At 45.8% G+C, this 20236-nt stretch overlaps 1 protein-coding gene across 1 annotated transcript in view; it reads left to right on the top strand.

Annotated features, from left to right (window-relative positions):
- The window catches only part of CACNA1C (calcium voltage-gated channel subunit alpha1 C), a 626645-nt gene that overhangs the window by 453326 nt on the left and 153083 nt on the right, over positions 1-20236 (top strand). The window contains 1 exon segment of the mRNA XM_036018449.1: positions 16658-16748. Coding sequence (XP_035874342.1) covers positions 16658-16748 — 91 coding nt within the window.

The raw sequence follows: 20236 nt of genomic DNA, 5'->3' as shown, positions 1-20236 counted from the left end.
ATTTTGTGCTGTTTTGATGTTTTATTTCACGTACTCACCTCTTCTCCCCTTTCTTCTTCAAGTACACCCAGAAAAATGTCAGAAATATTTTGTTTTACCTCTCTTTCAGTGAGGCCAGCTAGCCAGCTAGCCAGCTAAGAATAACAGTGAGGAAATGGTTAAGAGAGTACCAGGGATAAATTCCTAGCTGCTTCTTTAGGACCAGAAAGCTGAATACATTTAAGGCTTGAAAAGGTCAACTGCCTTCTAAGGGGGCAGAGGTTTGATTTCATCCATTATGTGGTCTTTGGCATAATGCTCATTTCATTCACTGGCTGAAATGGAGATTTATGGAGTAAATGTTATCACAAGCTGGGACTTAATGAGATCTCAACTGGGTCTCCTGGATGTAGTGGAAAGCAACCATTTTGGTAATAAATAGAGAACAGCATCTAATTTGTAAATTCCTCTTTCCGTTGCTAAGTTTAATCAGATCATTGAAACTGAAGGGGATTGTTGATGACCAAATATTGTTTTCCATGCCTTACTCTGGCCAGGAAACATTACTCCTAATGGAAATGGCATGTTGCTCTGGTGATGGCAGGGGATGACATTTGTCATTAGGCTAACCCAATTGTTGCATATTAAAAAATATGTTTAGACTAAAATCTATTTACACCAGAGTGGAACCAAGGCCCCATATCACTCTGTTATTAGTGTCACTGGTTCATAGAAGCAAAACGTCTTTCCCAAAAAGCTACAGAAATGGGCAGCAGTGACCATCCACCATAGAGGGGCCTGTGAGCCATGTGCTCTCATCTGGACCCAAGTGAAGCATCCAGAGTTAGGCTGGATAAGCTGTCATGGTGCCCTGGCTGTGGTCTCATAACCCTTTCTGACCTGACAGAGAGAGGTCATGGGGGCAGAGCACAAGCCTCGGTGGGTCTTTTTCAAAGTGGCACAGAAGGGAGGCTGATACAGCTATCTTTTTTCCCATTGAGCTTAAATATTTCTTCCTGATTAATCATAGTTAAAAATTTTTACAAATGATCTTCTCACCAGCTGCTTAGCAGGGACCATGTCACAGTAAGTTACTGGGAGCACACAATGGTAGCTTCATGAACATTTCATGAAAGAACTGGTCACAGTGATGAAGACATCTGGGACACTGATGGCCCCAAAAGAACACGGTTAACTTCGGCCATATCAGCCTTGGGAATCCTGTATCAACACTGATGAATGTTGAGGCTCCAAACGACCTTTTAGATGAAAAGCAAGTGATCCTGAAGGTCTTTTCTTTCATCTGTGTTTTGCTTTTTCATTTCCCAATAAATATATACAGTGTCCAGGCTTTCTACACACAGACTGTTATTATATATAATATTCTTGAATATTATAGATGACAGCTTCCACTGCCACTTATTAAACACCTCCTCTGACTCGCATTATCTTTAATTTTCACTTAAACCTCCAAGATTGGTGCTATTAGCTCCATTTTTTCAGATGAGAAAGATGAGGTTCAGACAATTTGCCCAAGGCCAGACAGCCAATACTAGGCCAGCCAGGACTCACACTCAGGGCTAGCTAACTATAAAGGCAGCAAAGAGGTGAGCACAAAGAATAAGGAGCCCTAAAGTACCTCAGGCTAGGAAGGTGAGATGTGGGTGGGAAGGGGGAAGAAGACCCTGGAAAGGAAGTCAGAAGATCTGGTGTCGAGTTTCAGGTCTAATACTCTGTGACCTTAAACAAATTCTTCCCTCTCTGGGCCTCATTTCCTAATCATGTAAAAATGGTTGATGATCTCTGGTTTCCTGTAAATTCTTAAGTATTCTGATCCCTGGGAACCCCCTCTGGCACTGTTTTTTTCTTTGGGTTCTATATTCCAGAAGTGATGGGTGGCTGGGACAGGGAGACAGTGCCGTAGTTTTGCAGATGCTGGCTCTCTCCCTCCTGGCCAGGCAGCAGGTGGCTACAGGAGAGAAAACGTCCTCTGCGTAAGAACGTTGGGCAGCCTCTCTCCAGCAACCACAGCCTCTTCCTGGCCTACACCCTCTGCCCTTTTCCCAGAGCCAGTACCCACTTTATCTTTGCCTTGAAAGTATTGAATGGTAGAATCTGAGCGCTGTGAAGTGTCCCAGACGCTCTGTCCTCCTAACCTCAGGTTCCTATGTATGCTTGACCCCCCCTCTACAGTGTCCCCCTTCCCCTTCTGGAACACTCTGTGGTAGGAACTCACCAGGCCACGAGAAACCCCTTCCATTTTGTGCAACTCCAATTCTTAGAAAAGTCTTCCTTCTCCTGAGCCGACACTTGGGGCTGTTTAACTTCCACACTCTGGTCCAAGGCGTCATGGGTTCAGCTGTGACCTCCCAGTGGCACTGCTAATTATCCTCACTTAGCTAATGACTCCTGTTAATTATTTTTCTGTCTTTGTTCTCCTTCTGTCTTACATTCCCATTAGGGGTGTACTTTTGACATCATTGCCCACCTCTTCTCATTGGTCCCCCCAATAACCCAGGATCGAAGTGCTGAGCTGTTACATGTTTCTAAGGAAACACTGGGTCAGTGCTGAGCAGCACTGCACCACTCAGGGCCCCTGGCTGGCAGGTACCATTTCCGAGACACCTCCTTGCCTTGTCTCTTCTTCCCACACCCTGCTGATGCAGCCCCTCTTTCCTCACCAGTGCTGATGACCTCAGTGCTTGGTCCCTCCCATCTGCAAGGAGGCTCACTTTCCCACAGTGTATTGGAATTAGAAAAAGACCACTGTTCCTTGCTGTGTTCCCCAAATTAGGCAAATACCCTGTCTTCCCACCTTTTTAGCTAACCATAGGTAAGGATCAAGCTGCTTCAAGCTGCAAAAGTGATAGAGTTGTTTGAATTTTCCCCAGATCCCCCTACCCCTGCTGTACAGACCCAGTAACACCTGCTCATCACATAAGCCACATGCAGCCAATACTCCCCTTCCTGACAGGAAAAGCCTGTACCCTATTCCACCCCCTAAGACCATGGCTCCATTTAAAAACCACAACCCCTGTACCCTTTCCTTCCTTTGGGGTTCCCTGGGCCACTGAGCCAGCAGCAGGAACCCTCATAGACTCTGGGCGTCAGAGGGCAGCAGTAACAAGATAGAGGCAGCCCACACCCACCAGGATGCCCAGGTGAACCAACAGTCTGGCCTCCCATTCAGAGTCAATTTCTGGAAGTGTTTTCACTTCCTTCCAGCGCCTCCAGGCTTTTTTTGCTTGTTGAAGACTGTGGTCCCTGTTCTATATGTTTTAGAAACTTTCTCTGTCTTCTAAAGAGAGAACAGTCAGCCTTTTCTACAAGCCCACCTCTCCTACAAAATTACAGAAGAGTTCTAAGATTAAGGAAAAGAGAAAGGAGGTATGAAGGGTGATTAATACCTTTGATTCAGAGTTAGTCTGTAGTGGAAGAATCTGGAGGAAGAGGCTGCTCAGCAGGATAATAAAAGTGGCATTGTCCACCATTAAAATCTATATGTTCTTGCACATTTTGTTTGGGGTTGGTTTCTCCTGGTGCCTGGTTCAGAGTCACTCCAGCTGCTATGGGCATGAGCAGCCACTGCCTACCTGTGGTCACATGTTGGCCCTTCCCCTAAAAAGCACAAGAGGAAGGAAAGAACCATGAGTGGGTACATTCCAGTGCCGGCTCTGGTGAAACAGGAATGAATGAAACTCTGCTGACCCTGGCCACATCCCAGATATGCTCAGTCCCTCCCATCTCTGAGGGTGAAGAAGTAGAAGAAAGCTGAATGAGCAGTATGTGCTCAGGTGCTCACCAGTGTTTGTGGCGTGCCTCCCATACCTCCAGCAGAAGTCACAAGTCCTGTTCCCAGCCCCATAGCACTTTCCATCTGGCTGGCAGCTTGGTGCCAGAGGAGGTGACATGCTTGCTGAGATTTTTGTGGAAATGCAAGGACAAGAGAGTAGAGCAGGGAAGGGCAGGTGACACTGGTGAGGTGAGCTGAGGAGAGTGTTGACTCCTTCACCCCTACCTGAGCAACAGTCAAAGGCACATGTGGCTTCATGTGATATGAAGCAACAGGGGTCAGAAGACAGACTTGCTTCCTCTGCTCACTCGAAGCCTCAGTTTCCTTCTCTACAAATCAGGAATGAAGACATCATCTTCCCTGGCTGTCTCCCCAGGTAGTTGTGAGGATGAAATTGGGTCATTTCAGGAGCATGCTAATACTACACAGTGCTATCCCCTTATCTAATGAGCAGGAAAAAAACTCTCTGTGTACCAGAGTTCTACTCCTATGGCACAAATGGCATGTGTTTCTGGAAGAAGAATGCTCTGTTGTTTAAGAGTCTTCATGAAGGCAGCAGTCCTTGGAGGGAAAAGGGGTCTTGTGCATGTGGAGGAGCCCAGGGAGGTCCCAGCCAGGCAAAGACCAGATCTAGGTGCATAGGACCTGGCCAGCACCATGCATGTGTCAGGCCCTCCACAAATGGGATGAAACCACACTGACCAAGCGTGGAATATCCTGGAGGCCAAGAGTAGTGAGTGGCAATGATGTGATATGAAGAGATGGAGCTGAGGGGAGACTTGTCCATCAGATGAGAGAATTCAATAAGAGCATCAAGAGCCCCTTTTCTCTGGGCCCAGTCTCTGCCCCCTCACAGGTGATCAACAACCTGGTGTTTCATCAAGCAGAGCATCCTTGCTTGGAAATCTCATTCTGTTTTTTCTAAGGTAAAGAAATCCTAGAAGTCTCCTTGCAGACCCCAAGCAAATGCTTCAGACTTCCAATAATGAGCAACTCCTAGTCTCTCAAGGCAGCCAGAACATTTTGGAAATGTTTCTTGCATTAGGGCAAAATTCTCATTCTTTGATGCCTATTCCTTGCAGAACTATTCTTTCTTCCCATGTGAAAAGATAAGATGGTGATGAGGTCCCCCAACCTACTGTATCTGAATTAAACCTTTCCAGTTTCTTTGTAGACCATGACTTACAGCCGGCCCTCTGCCATCCCGGGAATCTGCGTCCGGCTGTTGCCCTTCTTTGACCGCAGCTCTGAGCTTTGACTGTCTGTCCCAACAAAGTCTGACATGCTGAGGTGGGGAACGCTGCCTCCCATACTGCTAAAGGACCTCTCAGTGAAAGATGTAGACAATTAAGTCAGCAAGGTAGACCAGGTAGACTATGTCCTTGGCCTTACAACCAGGCAAGAAGGAGGGAAAAAATAACTGCAAGCATCCAGAAGGCAGAGTTGGGAGATTAAAGGAAATGACTTGTCACAGAAGGGGGCAAGTTGATTGATATTCTGACAGCTTCCCATAAACTCATTCATGAAATTATGGAGCTGAGAGGTATCATGGGGTAGAAGCTAAAGTGACTCCCTTCACATAAACACCACTAATGGAAGCAGCCTAGAAATTTAAGGCAGCAATTGACTTGCAAAGGTGAAAGGGAAGACAAGACTAAGATGCTGCCAAAGAAAGTACTGCTTGCACCTTGCTCGAGATAGCTCCCCCTCTGTGGGTTCCCACCTCCTTAGAGATTGTGCTGGGCCCTGCAGGACCTCTTTGTAGGAAATGTGACCTGGGTCAAAATTATCTTAAGCAGCAGAAAGCAGTGAAGTGGAAGACAGAGCCCAAAGAAAAAAGAGTGGATTGTAAGTTCTACATAGCTATTGTCAACAGGAAAGAACAAGGCGTAAGTCACCCACAGGGGAACTTTTGAATTCCAGACCAGGGAGGGAGCCCTGGGTCTATGCTCTGTCATGATGACCAAGGGTGGGCTTTCAGCTTCTCCATGATGCAAGTAAGTAACAAGTAAAAAAAAAAAAAAAAAAGGAGGGATCACTGGATGGTGGAAAGAGGCCTGGACCTCTACCACTAACTAGTTATGTGACTGTGGGCAAGTCACTGACCCCCTCTAGGTATTAACATTCTCACCTATAAAATGAAGGGCTGCCCTTCTGCATCTAGACCTGTAATTCAGGCATGATTGAAATCTATTTTGCAATGGGGAAACTGAGCCACAGAGAAGTGAAGCAGCATATCCAAGGTCATATAGCTCCAAAGGGGCAGAGCCAGGATTCAAACTCAGGCCACCTGGCTCCAGAGTCCATGCTCCTAACCACACTGCTCTGCTTCCTGCCTCCCCCTCCTCACCCAGAAGCATTGGCAGGCAGGCCCCGGACAGGGTTATAAAATGAGTGGCTTCTCCATGCACCTCCACTGGCACTTTCTGTCCCTCTTCTCCATCTAGCAGTATAAGCCCGTCCACAGGACTCTCTAGTCCTCTCTCATGATTAGGACAGCATTTTATAAATTCATCCTTTATATTTAGTAGCTGAGAGGGCTGACTTGGCTTAATATCTACTGCCATTCAAATGCTTGATCTCAGTAGTTGTTCACTTTGAATAAATAACTTAGTTCTCTAAGCCTTTGTTTTCTGACCTATAAATTGGGAACATATAGTGAGGACAGATGTCCCTTCACTGGGTTGTTTTGAGGCTTGAATCAGTTCATATATGTAAAGTGCATGGAAAAAGAGTTGACATGGAGCAAGTGAGTAAAACACTGAGCTGTTACTGTTATTAAGATAAAACAACTGCTACTTGCACTCTGAGGGGACTAGGCCCTAAAATGAGGGAATTCGCAGTCCACATGACAGGACTGGGCTGGAGAAGGACTGGGGACTCAAGTCATTCCCTGTTCCTTTCATGCCATACCACATGGGTGACCATCTACTGCTAAACCTGGCCTTGGGAATGAGAATAATGTCCTGTCTCCAACCTAAAAGTTGTTTCATGCCTAAAAGAACTGGATTTCCAAAGGAATTTGACAAAGAAAGGGCCCCGTCATCCATGTCTAGAAGATCCCCGTCACATCCCCAGTAGTTGCAGTGAGCTGTTTTCTTTTGGGAGTGTCAACCCCTCCTGTGTGATCAGATCAAGGGCCTGAGAAAGTTCCACGCTGCCCTGCCACCTGTAATGAAGGTGAGGAGGGGGCGGGAAAGGTAAGGGAAAGGGCCACGTATGTACTTGATGCAGCTGAACTTCCTTCCCCTGCCTCTTCATGCCATAGTCCACGTCCCCCCGATGCGGTATAACTAAGGTCGCCCCACTGAATGGTACTACAACTGAAGAGAGAAATTTTCTACTTGGGGCTGCTAGGTGTTATGGCCTGCTGAGAGCACAATGGACCCTGGTTTTCTTCTTTGGATTAAAGCTTCAGATCAAGGACAGGCATTCATGCCTCCTCCAAGTTTATAGCAGTAATAATAATGATGATGGCACATCATGCTTATATTGTTCTTTTTTAATAAGGCCACTTTGTTTGGCTTCTTAATATTTAATCCTCTTTTATATTTACTTTCTGATGCCTTAGAATCAACTAGGTTTTAATTGCTTCTGTGGAGGAAGTCATGCTGGGCCTTGGTGGGGCAGGAAGTTGTTGAGACAGATTTGGAGACTGGTGACACCTTTCTCTGTGACCTTTCAACCCAGACATGCTACCTGGGCTGAGGACCATTTTGCTTTTTCTCTTACCATCTCTTTCCTTTTTTCCCCCCTGCAATTTGCTTTTCTCCTCTCCCGCTCCCTCTCTTTCTTTCCCCTATAAGTGATATATAATTCATCATCTCATTCAATTTATTTATATATGAAATGAGAAAAACAAGACCCCCAAATCATCATGTGACTTGTCAAGGGTTTGAAACTATCTATTGGCAAGGCCAAGGAAAGGACTACCTGGAATTTTCCAGCCTTCCAGTACTAGGGAGAATCCTAAGACTCTGAGCTGGATAAAGATAAATAAACAGCTCCTTCACCCATCAACTTGAGACTACATGTAGTCATGTGCTGTATTTCAAACTGTAGAAAAGTAGTAAGGAATAACTTCCCAAGTTATTTTTTCTGCAAGAGAAAATTAAATTTGATGAACTGCCCTGGGTGGTATGGCTCAGTGGATTGAGTACTGGTTCGAACCAAGAGGTCCCCAATTTGATTCCCAGGCAGGGCATATGCCTGGATTGCAGGCCAGGTTCCCAGTTGGGGGCATGTGAAAGGCAACCTATCGATGTATCTATCGTACATCGATGTTTTTCTTTCTCTTTTTCCCCTTCCCTTCCTCTCTCCAAAAATACATAAATAAAACCTTTTAAAAAATTTTTGATGAACTATAGCACAGTTCCCCCAAGTGAGCCTCCTAGGGCAGTAACCAGAATATTCAATTCTGTTCTGCCATGGGGCTAAAGCAATCCCAGGATAATACCCTACATCACTAGTGCTTACCAATAACTCAACCTGCAAATATGTATTTAAGCAAAGTTATTCTGCTGTAGCCTGGACTCAAGGGCAGTCATTCTCTGCCATTACTAGCTGTCACCTTCAATTTGGGGGGACTACCCTTCACCTATCTACCTTGCCCACACAGGTTGGCGGGTAAACTGATTTAAGGAGAAGCTAGTGAAGATGCAGGCAAGGTTTAAGGAAGTCAGTAAGGGATAGTGAAGAACCCTGAGAGCAGCACCCAGAGGGAGCTGTTATCACCACAGGCCCGAAGGGATGATGTAAGGGAGCAGTTTCCAGAAGTGAGAAAGGGTGGTCATGACAGGAGGGTGACCTGTCACATGACAGACCTGTGGTTCTCAGCAACAAGACACAGCCAATCTGCACCAACCTGCACATGAGCACCTTGGGCCTCACAGACATGCTGCTGGTGCTTCCCATTGGCCAATGCAGAAGGAAGCCCTCACAGGATCTCTCACTGATGAAGTTTACACTCAGCCTCCTGGATACAGGGCATGGCGGGAGGGGTGGAGAGTGTGTCTGAAGGACAAAGCCTCATGATGTGTAGCACACAAGAGTTCCTTCAAAATTCCATGAAGATATAAAGTGTTGTTGTTACAGTAATATAGCGAGTACCACAGGGATCTGAAAGGGAGTCCAGCAAATTCTAATATAAAGTCTCTGGCCCTGAGAAAGTGAAGATTTAGTTAGGGACATAAATCTAATACTTATTCAGCAAACTATAAGGAAATTAGTTGGTAATATTAGCAAATACTTACAGCATTTACAATTTATGAAGTTATTTTATAAATATTTCACTTAATTCTTACCAGGATCTCTTGAAATAAACAGTATTGTTACCTTTTTTTTACAGAGAAGAAGCCGACCTTGGAAAGGTTTAAATAACTTCCCCAGAATGACACAGCCAGGAGAGGGTGGCCCTAAAACTTGAATTTGGAATTTTCTTTCTACTTCTCACCAGTCCCAGTGCTCCCAGAGCTCAGAAGAGGGCACTCAGGGCAGTGGGTGGGCCTGAAAGCCTCCACAGACCAGGGCTGGCCTCTAGAAGTGGGCAAAATTTTCAAGAGTTCAGGAGTGAGCACCCTCTTTTACTAAAGGACCAGTTAGTAAATATTTTAGGCTTTGTGAGCCACATAGAGCCTCCTCTGCAACTAGTCAACTCTGTTGTAGCATGAAAGCAGCCACAGGTCACCCATAAGCAAGTGGCATGCTGTGTTGCAGTAGGACTTGACATTTATAGAACACGGGGCAATCTGGATTTGGCTCAAGGGCTGTAGTTCCCTGACCCCTGGAGTAGGGCAGGGGAGGTAGTCGGGCACTCCAGGAGAGGATATGGTATAGGACATCATAGATATAAAAGCCCACAGATTGGAATAAAGACAGCACATTCAAGGGGCAGTGAGCAGGGCAGCCTGACTTGGGTGGAGAGTTTCTGCTGGCAGTAACGGCAAATGAGGATGAATTGACAGTGCTTTCGTCAGGTAGAGCTGCCCTAACAACAGAAAAACAGAAAGTCCAAGATCAAGGTGTCTGCAGGGTTGGTTCCTTCTGAGGGCCTTGAGGGAAGGGCGTGCCCTGGGTCTGTCTCCACAGTTTACAGACTGATGTCTTTTCCCTGTGTCTTCATATTGTCTTCCCTCTGTCAGTGGCTGTGTCCATTTTTTTTCCTCTGCTTAGGACACCAGTCATACTGAATAGAGCGCAACCTCATGACCTCATGTTAATTTAAGTGCCTCTTTAAAGACACTAGCTCCAAATACAGCTCTGAGGTACAGGAGTTAGGACTTCACCATATGAACTTCTGAGGGGACACCTTTCACCATCACAGGTGGGATGGATCCAAATTGCAGGGAATTTTAGATTCCAAATTAGAGTCAGTATGGCAGGAAATTAGGAATCCTTTTGCTTGTCAGCCATATCTCTAATTAGTACTTTGACAAAATGAAAACTTATTATACCAGAAAAAAAAGATAATAAAATGAACATCTGGCAGTAAATGGCAAAGTAAGTGCTTCAGCCCAACGTAGGAGTGCTCAGATGCCTGGGCAATGGGTCCCAGCAGGCTTGCTAACCCAGGATTCAATCCATCAGCTCCACGTTGCACTCCACACCACTGGAGAAGTTCAGGGTGCATGGAAAATGCCTTCATCTACTGCCTGGGGTGTCTGGCCCTGGTGCACCAACACTCTCCCAATAAGAGGAGACAAAAGATTGACAGCAGTTGGTGAGTCCTCTGCTCTTGGCTAATGAGGCTACCAGCTAAGTTCCAGAATGAAGACTGGGGAAATCTCAAGAGAAGCCAGTCATTTTTGCTGCCAGTCAAACAGGGCACTGCAAAGGCCCATCCCCAAACAAAGTCAAAACTGTTTTGTGTGACCCAAGATTTCAGAACTAGGCAGATTTCCTCCATCTCTCCCCAAGTTCATTCCTCATTCCTTCAATGGAGCTTTGCTCTAGCACCACTCAGTCAATTACGTTGCATAAAAAGATCTGAGACAGAAGCCCTCAAGAACAAGGCCAGATATTTTATGAGTGGATGCTTTTCCACATGTCCCCTTCAGCCTCAGGGATGGGAAGGATGGGAGGGAGGGAAGGAGAGGAGGAGGAAAAAGAGAGTAAAGGGCGGAATACCTAAGAAGATTTGCTTCCAATTTCCATTGCAGATTGATTGTAAGTAACCTTAGTGACTTCCTTTGTCTCTATCAATACTGAAGCTGCTTACTCTCAAGCCTTGGCCCCTTCTGAAGTCATTTTTCATTCATGTTAGTTTGGCCATCTTTGGGCACACATGTTATATCATGTTTACATCATGTTGTCTAAATGAGGTCTAATTTCTTGCTATGGAAAACATGAGTATTAACACACTGGAATAGCCTGGAGCAGACCATGTGGAGATTTGTTTTAAGCAGCATGAGAACCTGACTGGAGATAATCACTAGTTTCATAGAGGATTGTATGCTGTGAGCTTGTCCTTTCTCTGTTGCCCACAGCTGCAGAAGGGCTTGCCAGCTGATCTGTGCAGCCATGGATTCTAAGCATTTCCTGGCATTTAATAGAGGGTTCCTAAATTTTAGTGAACAAACCCTTGGAGGGTTTGCAAACCCAGACATACCAGGGAACATCCATCTTCACAGCAGTTTAGATCTAGTGCTCCTCTCCCAGTACAATTCTTGTGATTTCCAGTTTCAGGAGATTATCTCATGTCAGTTGTGGCTTATTAGAATCCCCCCGCCCTGTATCTGCACAACTATTCTCCAAGTAGGTCAGGGGAGGCATTGGTTACTGAGAGAAAAGAACTGTGCATCTCCACTAAGACACGGAAATTGTCCTAGTAAGCACCATTGCAAGCAAGAGTTGCCACCAAGAGTAGATGTTTGGAGGGAAGATGACACTAATTCAAGATGTAATCAGTTGTTGGCAAGATGAAGTCTAGACAATTCATTGTAGCCATTGGTGATATTACTAAATAGGTAATTATATTATTCACCCCCTGCAATGGCAGCTGTTAATTACTGTTTCATTAGAATCTCACTTTCTTTTTGAATCTTCTCAGTAGAAGCCAAGGGACAAGAGAGCCCTGAGACCCAGATTTGATCCACAGTACCTAGTAACAAAGAAGTTAGAAAGTCAGAAAACTAGCTTTGTCTCTAGTGGCCTTTCTCCTCATTCTTCCTAAATCCATTCAATGAGGCACATTTCATTCTACAGAGGGTATATTATTACCACATTTTCTGCAGATGAGCAGACATCAAGCTTCCCTTCTCAAAGCATCCAGACAGGGGGCTGCCTGTAGAGGAGAGGTGCCTCTGGGCACCTAGGTTCTTTGCCATCTTTCTGTCTTGATTTATATCCAGTTCAACATCTGTGTGTCCCAAGGGGGAGTCAGGCTGTCTATCTCATCCCCAGAATTAGTATCCAGCATTTATAATTCTCAACTTTCAACTGTTTGGGCACCCAGTTTTCAAGAAGGAATCCAAGTTCATCTCTCTAGGGTAGCAAGTCCCTTAAAGAATCAGCTATGATCCTGCTGTCTCATCCCTTAGTAACGGGAACATAACTGCATCTTTACTCATCTTATTTGCTGCTTCATTTCAGCACAGAATCTTCATATAACTTCACCCAAAAGAGCAGATCTAGTGGGGACTACTGCCTGTCGTTAGGGGAGAGGATTTAGATGCTCTGCAAATCACTCTCCCCACAGGTGGTTGCCAACTTTGCCCACAGGAAAGACAAGCCCTGGTCAGATTCAATGGTTTTATCAAGCTCTTTCTATTGTTTTTAAAGTTATCCTATAGTTATTTCTGAAGTTGAACAAGATGGCAAAATATTGATGTAAAAGCCAAAAGTTGGATAACGCTTCTGTATAGCAGGTCACAGGTCCTGGCTTTTCATCATTGGTCAGGGTTCTCACCCCCACCCCCACCCCCACCCCCACCCAGACAACTGTGTGAACAGAAACTTGGTGACTGGAAGGCTGTTGTTCATCCTTCTGAATAGAAGGCCCCTCATGAGATGTTCACTTGAGTGGCTGTTATCATTCTAAACTGAGATGTATCTTCTTTTCCTGAAGGCAAATTTGAGCCAAGTCATTCATTTCAGTTCCTAGCTCTCAGTGTTTTTTCAAATATGATTTTTCAGAAGTGAAAAAAAAACAATACTCATCATTGTGAAGTTGATGCTTATTCCAAGTTTTGTCTTTTAAGATGTGTGTTTGGGAAATAGCCCTTTACACAGGTTAAAAATAAACCTGACTCTTTTCATTCACAAGCCAGCCTTCAGTATTTTCACCAACAAGTAGCATTCAAGGATGTTCATTGGACATCATCCGAGTTCTGGGGGGGAAAGGATGAGATAAAGAAGCATCTAAAGCTTGGATTGACCTTCCCTTTATGCCCTTTGCTGGAACTGAGGGGGACACTACTACCCATTCCTGATCAGGGCACATGCTTCCATTCATGAGTGGTAGGAGATTTCCCACCTCACTCTCCAGCCATGACTGTGCCTGACTCCCCACTTACCCAGCACCCTCCACAGGGCCTGCCGGAGGCACAGTTCTATCACAGGGAGTGGGAAAATTCTCTGACTCAGGAATTAGCTAAAGCATTTGATATCCAGAGCTCAAAGTCCATGGCAAAATACTGAACTTCCTCTGTTACACTTGCAACAATCAGTGGTTTTACACTCCCACCAGCACCCCCTCTTCAGCTACAGCCCAGGCCTGAGAGAAGAATAAGAAAGAATACAGAATTCTTTCTTATATACAAACCTCCTCAAAAGACCATCCATTGACAAGCTATTGAGCAATTTGGTTGCCTCTTTAAACCTTTTAAAAATAGATGTATATATGTTGGTGATGTGATCATGCCTGAGGCACTTGGTAGGTCTTTACTAAATGGAATTGAATGACTGAATTGGACAAAGGGCCGAGTAGACCCACAGTTCTTTTCCACCTGTAAGTGAATCTACTGCAGGTGGGGAAGAAGTCCAGTCACCTGGCTGCTGGGTAGGGGCAAAGGGGGACACCAATTTGATTTTAGCAGTTACCCCACTGGAGCCTGCAAAAGGGCATCTCCCAAAGGAGGCCACAGGGGTGTGGGGTGGTCCCTCCTAGGAAGCCCTCTCCCCAAGCCACTAACTAGATAGACCAGCGTAGAGTGAAACCTCTGCTAGAGTAGCTCCTTCTCCCCAGTGTCCATCATTTGTTTCATATCATTAGTTCATGTGATTTGGGGTTTTGGTTCTATTTTATTATGTTTTCTTACTTGTTTTGGTGTACTGCTTTTTACAATTTTTTAGTTTATTTTTGGAGATGAAAATGGATGTTCTATGTGAAAGCTGAGTTCTGTTTCTTTCTTTTGCCCGTGGCTGACTGCATGCTCTCTGTTGATGTCTTGTTCCTGGTTCTTGAAAATGACCATCTTGTCTGTGAAAGGAGGAGCTCCAGCAGGCTTGCTTGATCAGAAGAAAGGGAAGTTTGCTTGGTTTAGTCACTCTACAGAAACCCATGGTAATGTTCTTCTGTGCTCTCTGTGTGTAAAATAAATGTCTGTTGCTATATACCAGGCTGGATGGGAGGGTATTTTTCTTGATGGCTTGTGGTGCAGTGATTGTGTGTGTGTGTGTATGTATGTGTGTGTTTTTGTGAGGAGATGTCAATGTGTCTCACTCACAGCCACTGCCTTGTCATCTCTTTGTATCTATAAAGTCAGCAGATATGATAATCAATAGCTATTCCATCATGGAATCTTTCCTTTGGATAGTGCCAGCCATGATTAAGGTAACTGTAAATGCCAGCTTGGTACTGGTACAGGCAGTGCCTTGATTTAGAAGGTTATATGGTCCTTCCTAATCCCCAGGCCTGCCTCCTCCTAATTTGGTTGTCTTTCCACACCTAGCACCACCACCATCACATTACTCCATAGCTAAGGGGCTTTCTGGGAGCAAAGTGTCACAAAGTGAGATAGATTTTTGTGCACAGCTCAGCTCTTTAAATAATGATAGCTGAAGAGTTAAAGGAGTCTTCGGTCAGAAATGGCTGCAGATAGATGGAGTAAAGTCTGAAGGTTCTTCTTTTGTATTACTTCTTCATTAATGGGCATGGAGTAAAGAATTCTGGAAAGCTCTGAAAGTCTATCTTCCCAGCTCCCAGTGCTAGTCAGGTCTTGCTGACCAGCTCCCTCAAACTTGAGGATGCAAAGCTGTGACATTCAACACTACCATTTGGCTACTCACCATGCTGCGATGAGGCCCCCCAGCCTGGTTTGGCTTTAAGAACCTCAACCATCCTAGATTGTAGGGAAGGGGGTTGATCAGCACAGGGATGGTCTAACTGAGCCTGGTGCAGAGGTCATGACACTCGGCTCCAGTCCAGGTCCCAAACACTGTGTCCTTGGCATCTGTCCCTTCCTTAGACCTCACCTTCCTGTCCTGTGATTTGAAGGGGACAAGGTAGAGCTAAATAATATCTAAAGTCCCATCCAGCTCTAAACATCTTTAAAATGGCATCTAGATTTCTTGTTATCCAACTTTGTTGAAAATGAGTCCTAAGGTGCAAAAGTCTCTCATGCATGACAGTCAAACCACAGGGTAAGTTATGGGCTTTATTTTTATATCTTCAGTGTTCTTGAAATGAGTCTTCTCACCTGCCCATCTTGTGTTCATCCACAAGAGAAGAAACTGAGAAAAATTCATGTTCAGCAACATTATCCAGTAGAAGTCTTTTCCTGGGCTGTGGCCCCACATCACCTGATGCCATACCCTCACTAGCTGCAGATTCTTTGGCTGCCATGGGCTAGTGATTTCTCTCCACATGAGGAGTTGTGTTCTGCGAGAAAAGTTGAACCAGGACCCATGCTGGGATGGCTATCCTAGCGAACAAGGGTTGGCACAAAAACTCATTGATATGTCATATTAAAAGGGTAGAAAAGAATTTTCTTGAGGTAAATTTTTATTTGGAATTAAAAAACAATAGTAAAAGAAATGGCTTCTTCTAAGCCATCAAATGGACTCCAAGGAAAAAAGTCCTGCTGGTCTGGAAATGCAGCCCCTGCCACCTCAGGAAGAGACGGGAGATGGATGGGAGGTTGGTGCTAGTGGAAATAGATGGTTCATATCCCCAGTTAGCCTGTTGAGGTGGGCATCTCAAGGTCACTGGAAGGGGAGATTGTGTCCCTGCAGTCTATCTTCAAGCCAAATGTGAACCGGGTTTGGTGGATTCTTCCTTTCTGAGGTCTTCAGCGCTAGTTTGAATAGCAGTGCCTGATTCTGCCTGAGTTCTCTGTCAGGCCCTGTCCTGGACATAACAGACTTGGGCCTCAGTGTGCACCATAGGTAAGGGTCTTCCTCCAAATCTAGCTCAAAGTTCATGTAGGCAGTAGAAATGCCCTTTCTACAAATGAGCTGGACCCTCAGTTTGGGACCCTCACCTTAGAATTGGTGGGTGAAACAAATAGGGAATAAAATATTTTCAGGAAAGCTTCCCATTTTATGGCAAGTAGTGGATGCAAATGGAAAAGCTCCCACAGCCTCCCCTAGGGCAGAGTTGAGGGTAGCAAGAGGTTCAATGGTGAGTGTTCTCAGGATGTCTCCTATAAGGTAAATGATCTTATCACCAGGTTTCCTTCCACATTCCACTAGTTTAAAGTGTCCTTGGCAGCATAGCTTACCCTATGCTGAGCAGCAGGCATATCATTCCCTCACAGAAACCCCACGCCTGGCCAGGGCCTCAGCCTGCTCCCAGCAGCACCCCTATTCCTCACCAGCAGGTGCTACTGGCTCTCCTCCTCCCCACAGCGCTCCTCCTGGGATTAGGCATACTGCAGACTAATACTCTTCTCTCCCTGTCTCTTCCCTGTTCTCATGCCTTGTTCTGTATCCCTTTGACTCTTGCAGTGAGCATGCCCACAAGTGAGACGGAGTCTGTCAACACTGAGAATGTGGCTGGTGGTGACATCGAAGGAGAAAACTGTGGGGCCAGGCTGGCGTGAGTAGGCACGGCGAGCCCAGGGGCTGGGCTTTTGTGGGGGCACGGGCAGGGCAGCTGCTCCTGAAGTCGGAATGGGATGGCTCGTCACTGGGAAGGGCGGACGCAGTTCAGAGCACAGCAAAGAACTGAAACCTGTGTGGGGAGTGGAGGGTGCTGGTGTGACTACAGCCCCTAGGCAATGGTAATGGGTCTTAAATTAAGACTGCTCCTCAATTGTGAGGCTCCAACTCTTGGATCTTGAGCTCCTTTCCACCACATCAGAGAAATACAGAGTGTGTGTGTTGGGACAGGGGGTGTTGAGGGTGTCTCTGAAGCCTTTTTCTCCCCAGCCCCTCCCACCCCCTTTCACAAGAGACAGCTGCAATAGGGTCCCTGGGTCCTGCTAACCACCCTTTCTGTTTTGATAAAGGTGACCTGGAAGGAAGGCAAAGAGATAAGAAAATATACTGCAAGATGATAAACATGTTGGTTCTTACCTGCATCTCTAAGTTATCTATCCAGTGAACGGAAACAGATACCTGAAATGCAGTCTTGAGTTAATAAACTCACCTATGCTTAGCTTAGACTGTGGCTGACTCCTCTAACATAAGCCCCAGCTCAGATGTGCAAGACTTCCCTTTCCCAGGCCCTGGCTTCAGCAAGCCGACTTTGGCCTGAGACAGTGCCAGGTGTGAGGAGGAACAGTCCACACATGGATTATCACAATCACCTAGCTTAGTTCAATCTCGAAAATGGAAACCAGTAGTCAGTCCCAGGAAATGTTCCCTTCAAAAAGAAGGGGTAGGGGAATGGTCTACCTGCTAAAAATAAACCTAGAGCACGAGGCCTTCTCCTGGACAAATCAGATTCCATTTTGGGAGGCATGAACACTGTAGGCACACCCAGATGCTGATAGGCACTGCAAACAGCAGGCTCTGAGGAGGGCCAGTCTCAAAAAAAGTGAGTTTCTAAGTCACTCCATCAGAAGAAAGATGTCTTATTTTACCCTTCCTCTGCTAAATGACTCCACAGCCTGGGCAAACCCAACCCCTTTTAAAAGGTTAGCTGAGTCTAAACATAAGCACACCAGCCTTAAGAATGGCCTCTGAGCCAAAGGAGAAGGGAATTGCTACTTAGGAACGGACCAGCTCTTGCAACTTCTGTTTCCAGGGTTCGCAGGGCCTTCAGAATCACTCACTCTGACAGTGGCACCAGGGAGTCTGCACTGCAGGTTTCTCAGCATTGTCGGGAAGCAGTTATTGTCAAATGTTGTTAAAATACAGTGCTAATTACATTTTAAGCAGAAGTCCAAGCCTCTTTTCCCTTCTCTTCTGTTGGAACCATATAAAACAAGCAATTGAGTTTCTAAAGTGGGCCCCAGTCAGTTACACTAGGGACATGCAGATTGCAGGACTTCAGAGTCCATCAGTTCTAGGTCTTTCTGTGATCCTGACACCAAGGAGGGTTGGAGAGAAAATGATTGAGGACCCTGCACCTCTAGCTTTTGGGCCTGGCCCAAGTCGCAGACCAGGAGGGACTGGAGAACTGGAAGGACGTCACTGGACAGTGTGTTTCAGGAGAGCGGGAGGTTGTGTTGAAAGAGTATGATTGCCCCCCACAGAGAGAAGCTGGCAGTCCCTCTTGTATATCTGTCATTGCCTTGAGGATACACTCTGCAAGCTCCAGGAGCTCTGTAGAAATGGTCCCTGTTATTCCCATGAATGTCCACATGTATAGAGCTGTGCTATACATACAAGATATCTGGTCACAGTGCCAGAATTATAATATGTACTTAATAAATTATGGTCTTTCTCCATGTCCCACCCACCACCTGCCCCACTTCAGACAATGATGGCATGAGACGGCCAGCATTCCTGGTGGTAGAGACAGTGTGAGAACAGGCTGGGGGCTGAGAGTAGGTATGTGGTGAGGAGACAGTGTGAGGCTAGTTGTGTAGTAAGATGAGGTCTGAGTCCAGGTAAGGATTTATATGAAGTGAGAGGCCAGGATGTAGATGGTTCTTGAGAGGGGCAGGCAGAGAGAAAGAAATGGCAATGTGATACTTGGGGTGAAGGAGGCAGGTGAGAAGACAAGTGACGCAGAAGGAGGAGCCATCAAAGTTTGGAGACCGAACGCGATAAGGATGCTGAAGTGCCATCTGAGACAGGGCCAACCCGAGGGACTTGCAGGGATCACACAGCAAGCCATGGAAGTCCAAGATCCAGCTTTGAGTATGGATGGAGTCACATATTTGAGGTTATCAGTGTAAAAAATATTCATGAGGTCCTAGAACAATGCTTGTTCATAGAGGAATGAAGGGACGTGGACATACAGAATAATCAGAAGAAGTAAATGAAACAGACAAAGAGGTGTTAGGGGAACTGACAGCAACACTTGCTTGGAAACCATGGGAGGAACAATTTCAAGACACAGCTCTCCATTTGTACACTCCATCAGTAGTGTGCCCAGCTTGGAGCTAGGCGAAGGAGGTACAGAGCAGCAGAGCAAATTGACACCCTCGCTAGAGCTCACAATCTGATAGAACACTGTCATACATAAGTAAATAAGTCATTAAAGTTGGGGTGAGTGTTAAGAAGAAAAAGTAACTGTAATGTGGGGTTAATGACCCAAGGAGAGACCTGATTTAAACTGGCAGGTTAGGAACAGTCCTGTGAAGAAATAAAACTTCATCTGAGAACTGAAAGATTGAACATACATCACTGAGGTGAAGAATAAGGAAGAATGTTCCAATCAGAGGCAACAGTGCATTTCCAGGCCCTTGGGCGGAAGAATGGAGAGAAGGCCAGTTTGGCCAGTGTGGCATGAATGGAGACTGGAGAGCCAAGTCTGGAGATGGAGCGGGGCCTGGTAGAACTGTTGATGATCTTGGTCTTGTCATAGGACTGTGAGAAATCATGGAATGTGGAGCTGGTTGATTTGGTTAGTTTTGCATTCTCGAGGGATCACTTTGATGTGAAGAAAAGAATGAGAAGGAGTGAGGCCAGGAGGGAAGCAGGCTCCCAGTGAAGCGGCCTCAGAGCAGTCACCGAGGTATGAGATGACGCTGGCTCAGGCCAGAGTCCCCTTTGTGAATGGAGCAGAGGAGGTGGGCTCTTTGTGTTCGGGAGCTGTACTCTAAAGACTCGGCTGTAGCATCTGGAGTTGCAGCAAAGGAGAGGGTGTGGAAATGAGCCAGCACAAGTGGGGCCTAGGAGGGAGAGAAGAAAAAGGAGCATAGAAAGAAGAGGCTTGTTTTCATGAAAGTAAAGAGTGGGGTGATCTTTAAGTCAAAAAAGAAGTCTATGCAAGGGAGGAGCTAAAGGCTCTGGAATGGAAATGAGGGCTTCTGGGGAAAGAAACTGTTTAAGAAGGTGGGGGTGGGGGGACGGTGTTGACTTTAAGAACAGAGTTGGAGGAACTAGATTCATACAGGAAGAAGGAGCTCATTTACCCTGGGACTAATTGGAAATGGAAAAAGAGACCTGGTATCAGGAGTGCTAAGGTCT

Source organism: Phyllostomus discolor, chromosome 2, assembly GCF_004126475.2.
Source record: "Phyllostomus discolor isolate MPI-MPIP mPhyDis1 chromosome 2, mPhyDis1.pri.v3, whole genome shotgun sequence".
Lineage (NCBI taxonomy): Eukaryota > Metazoa > Chordata > Mammalia > Chiroptera > Phyllostomidae > Phyllostomus > Phyllostomus discolor.
This window is presented reverse-complemented; position numbering and strand designations above follow the sequence as displayed.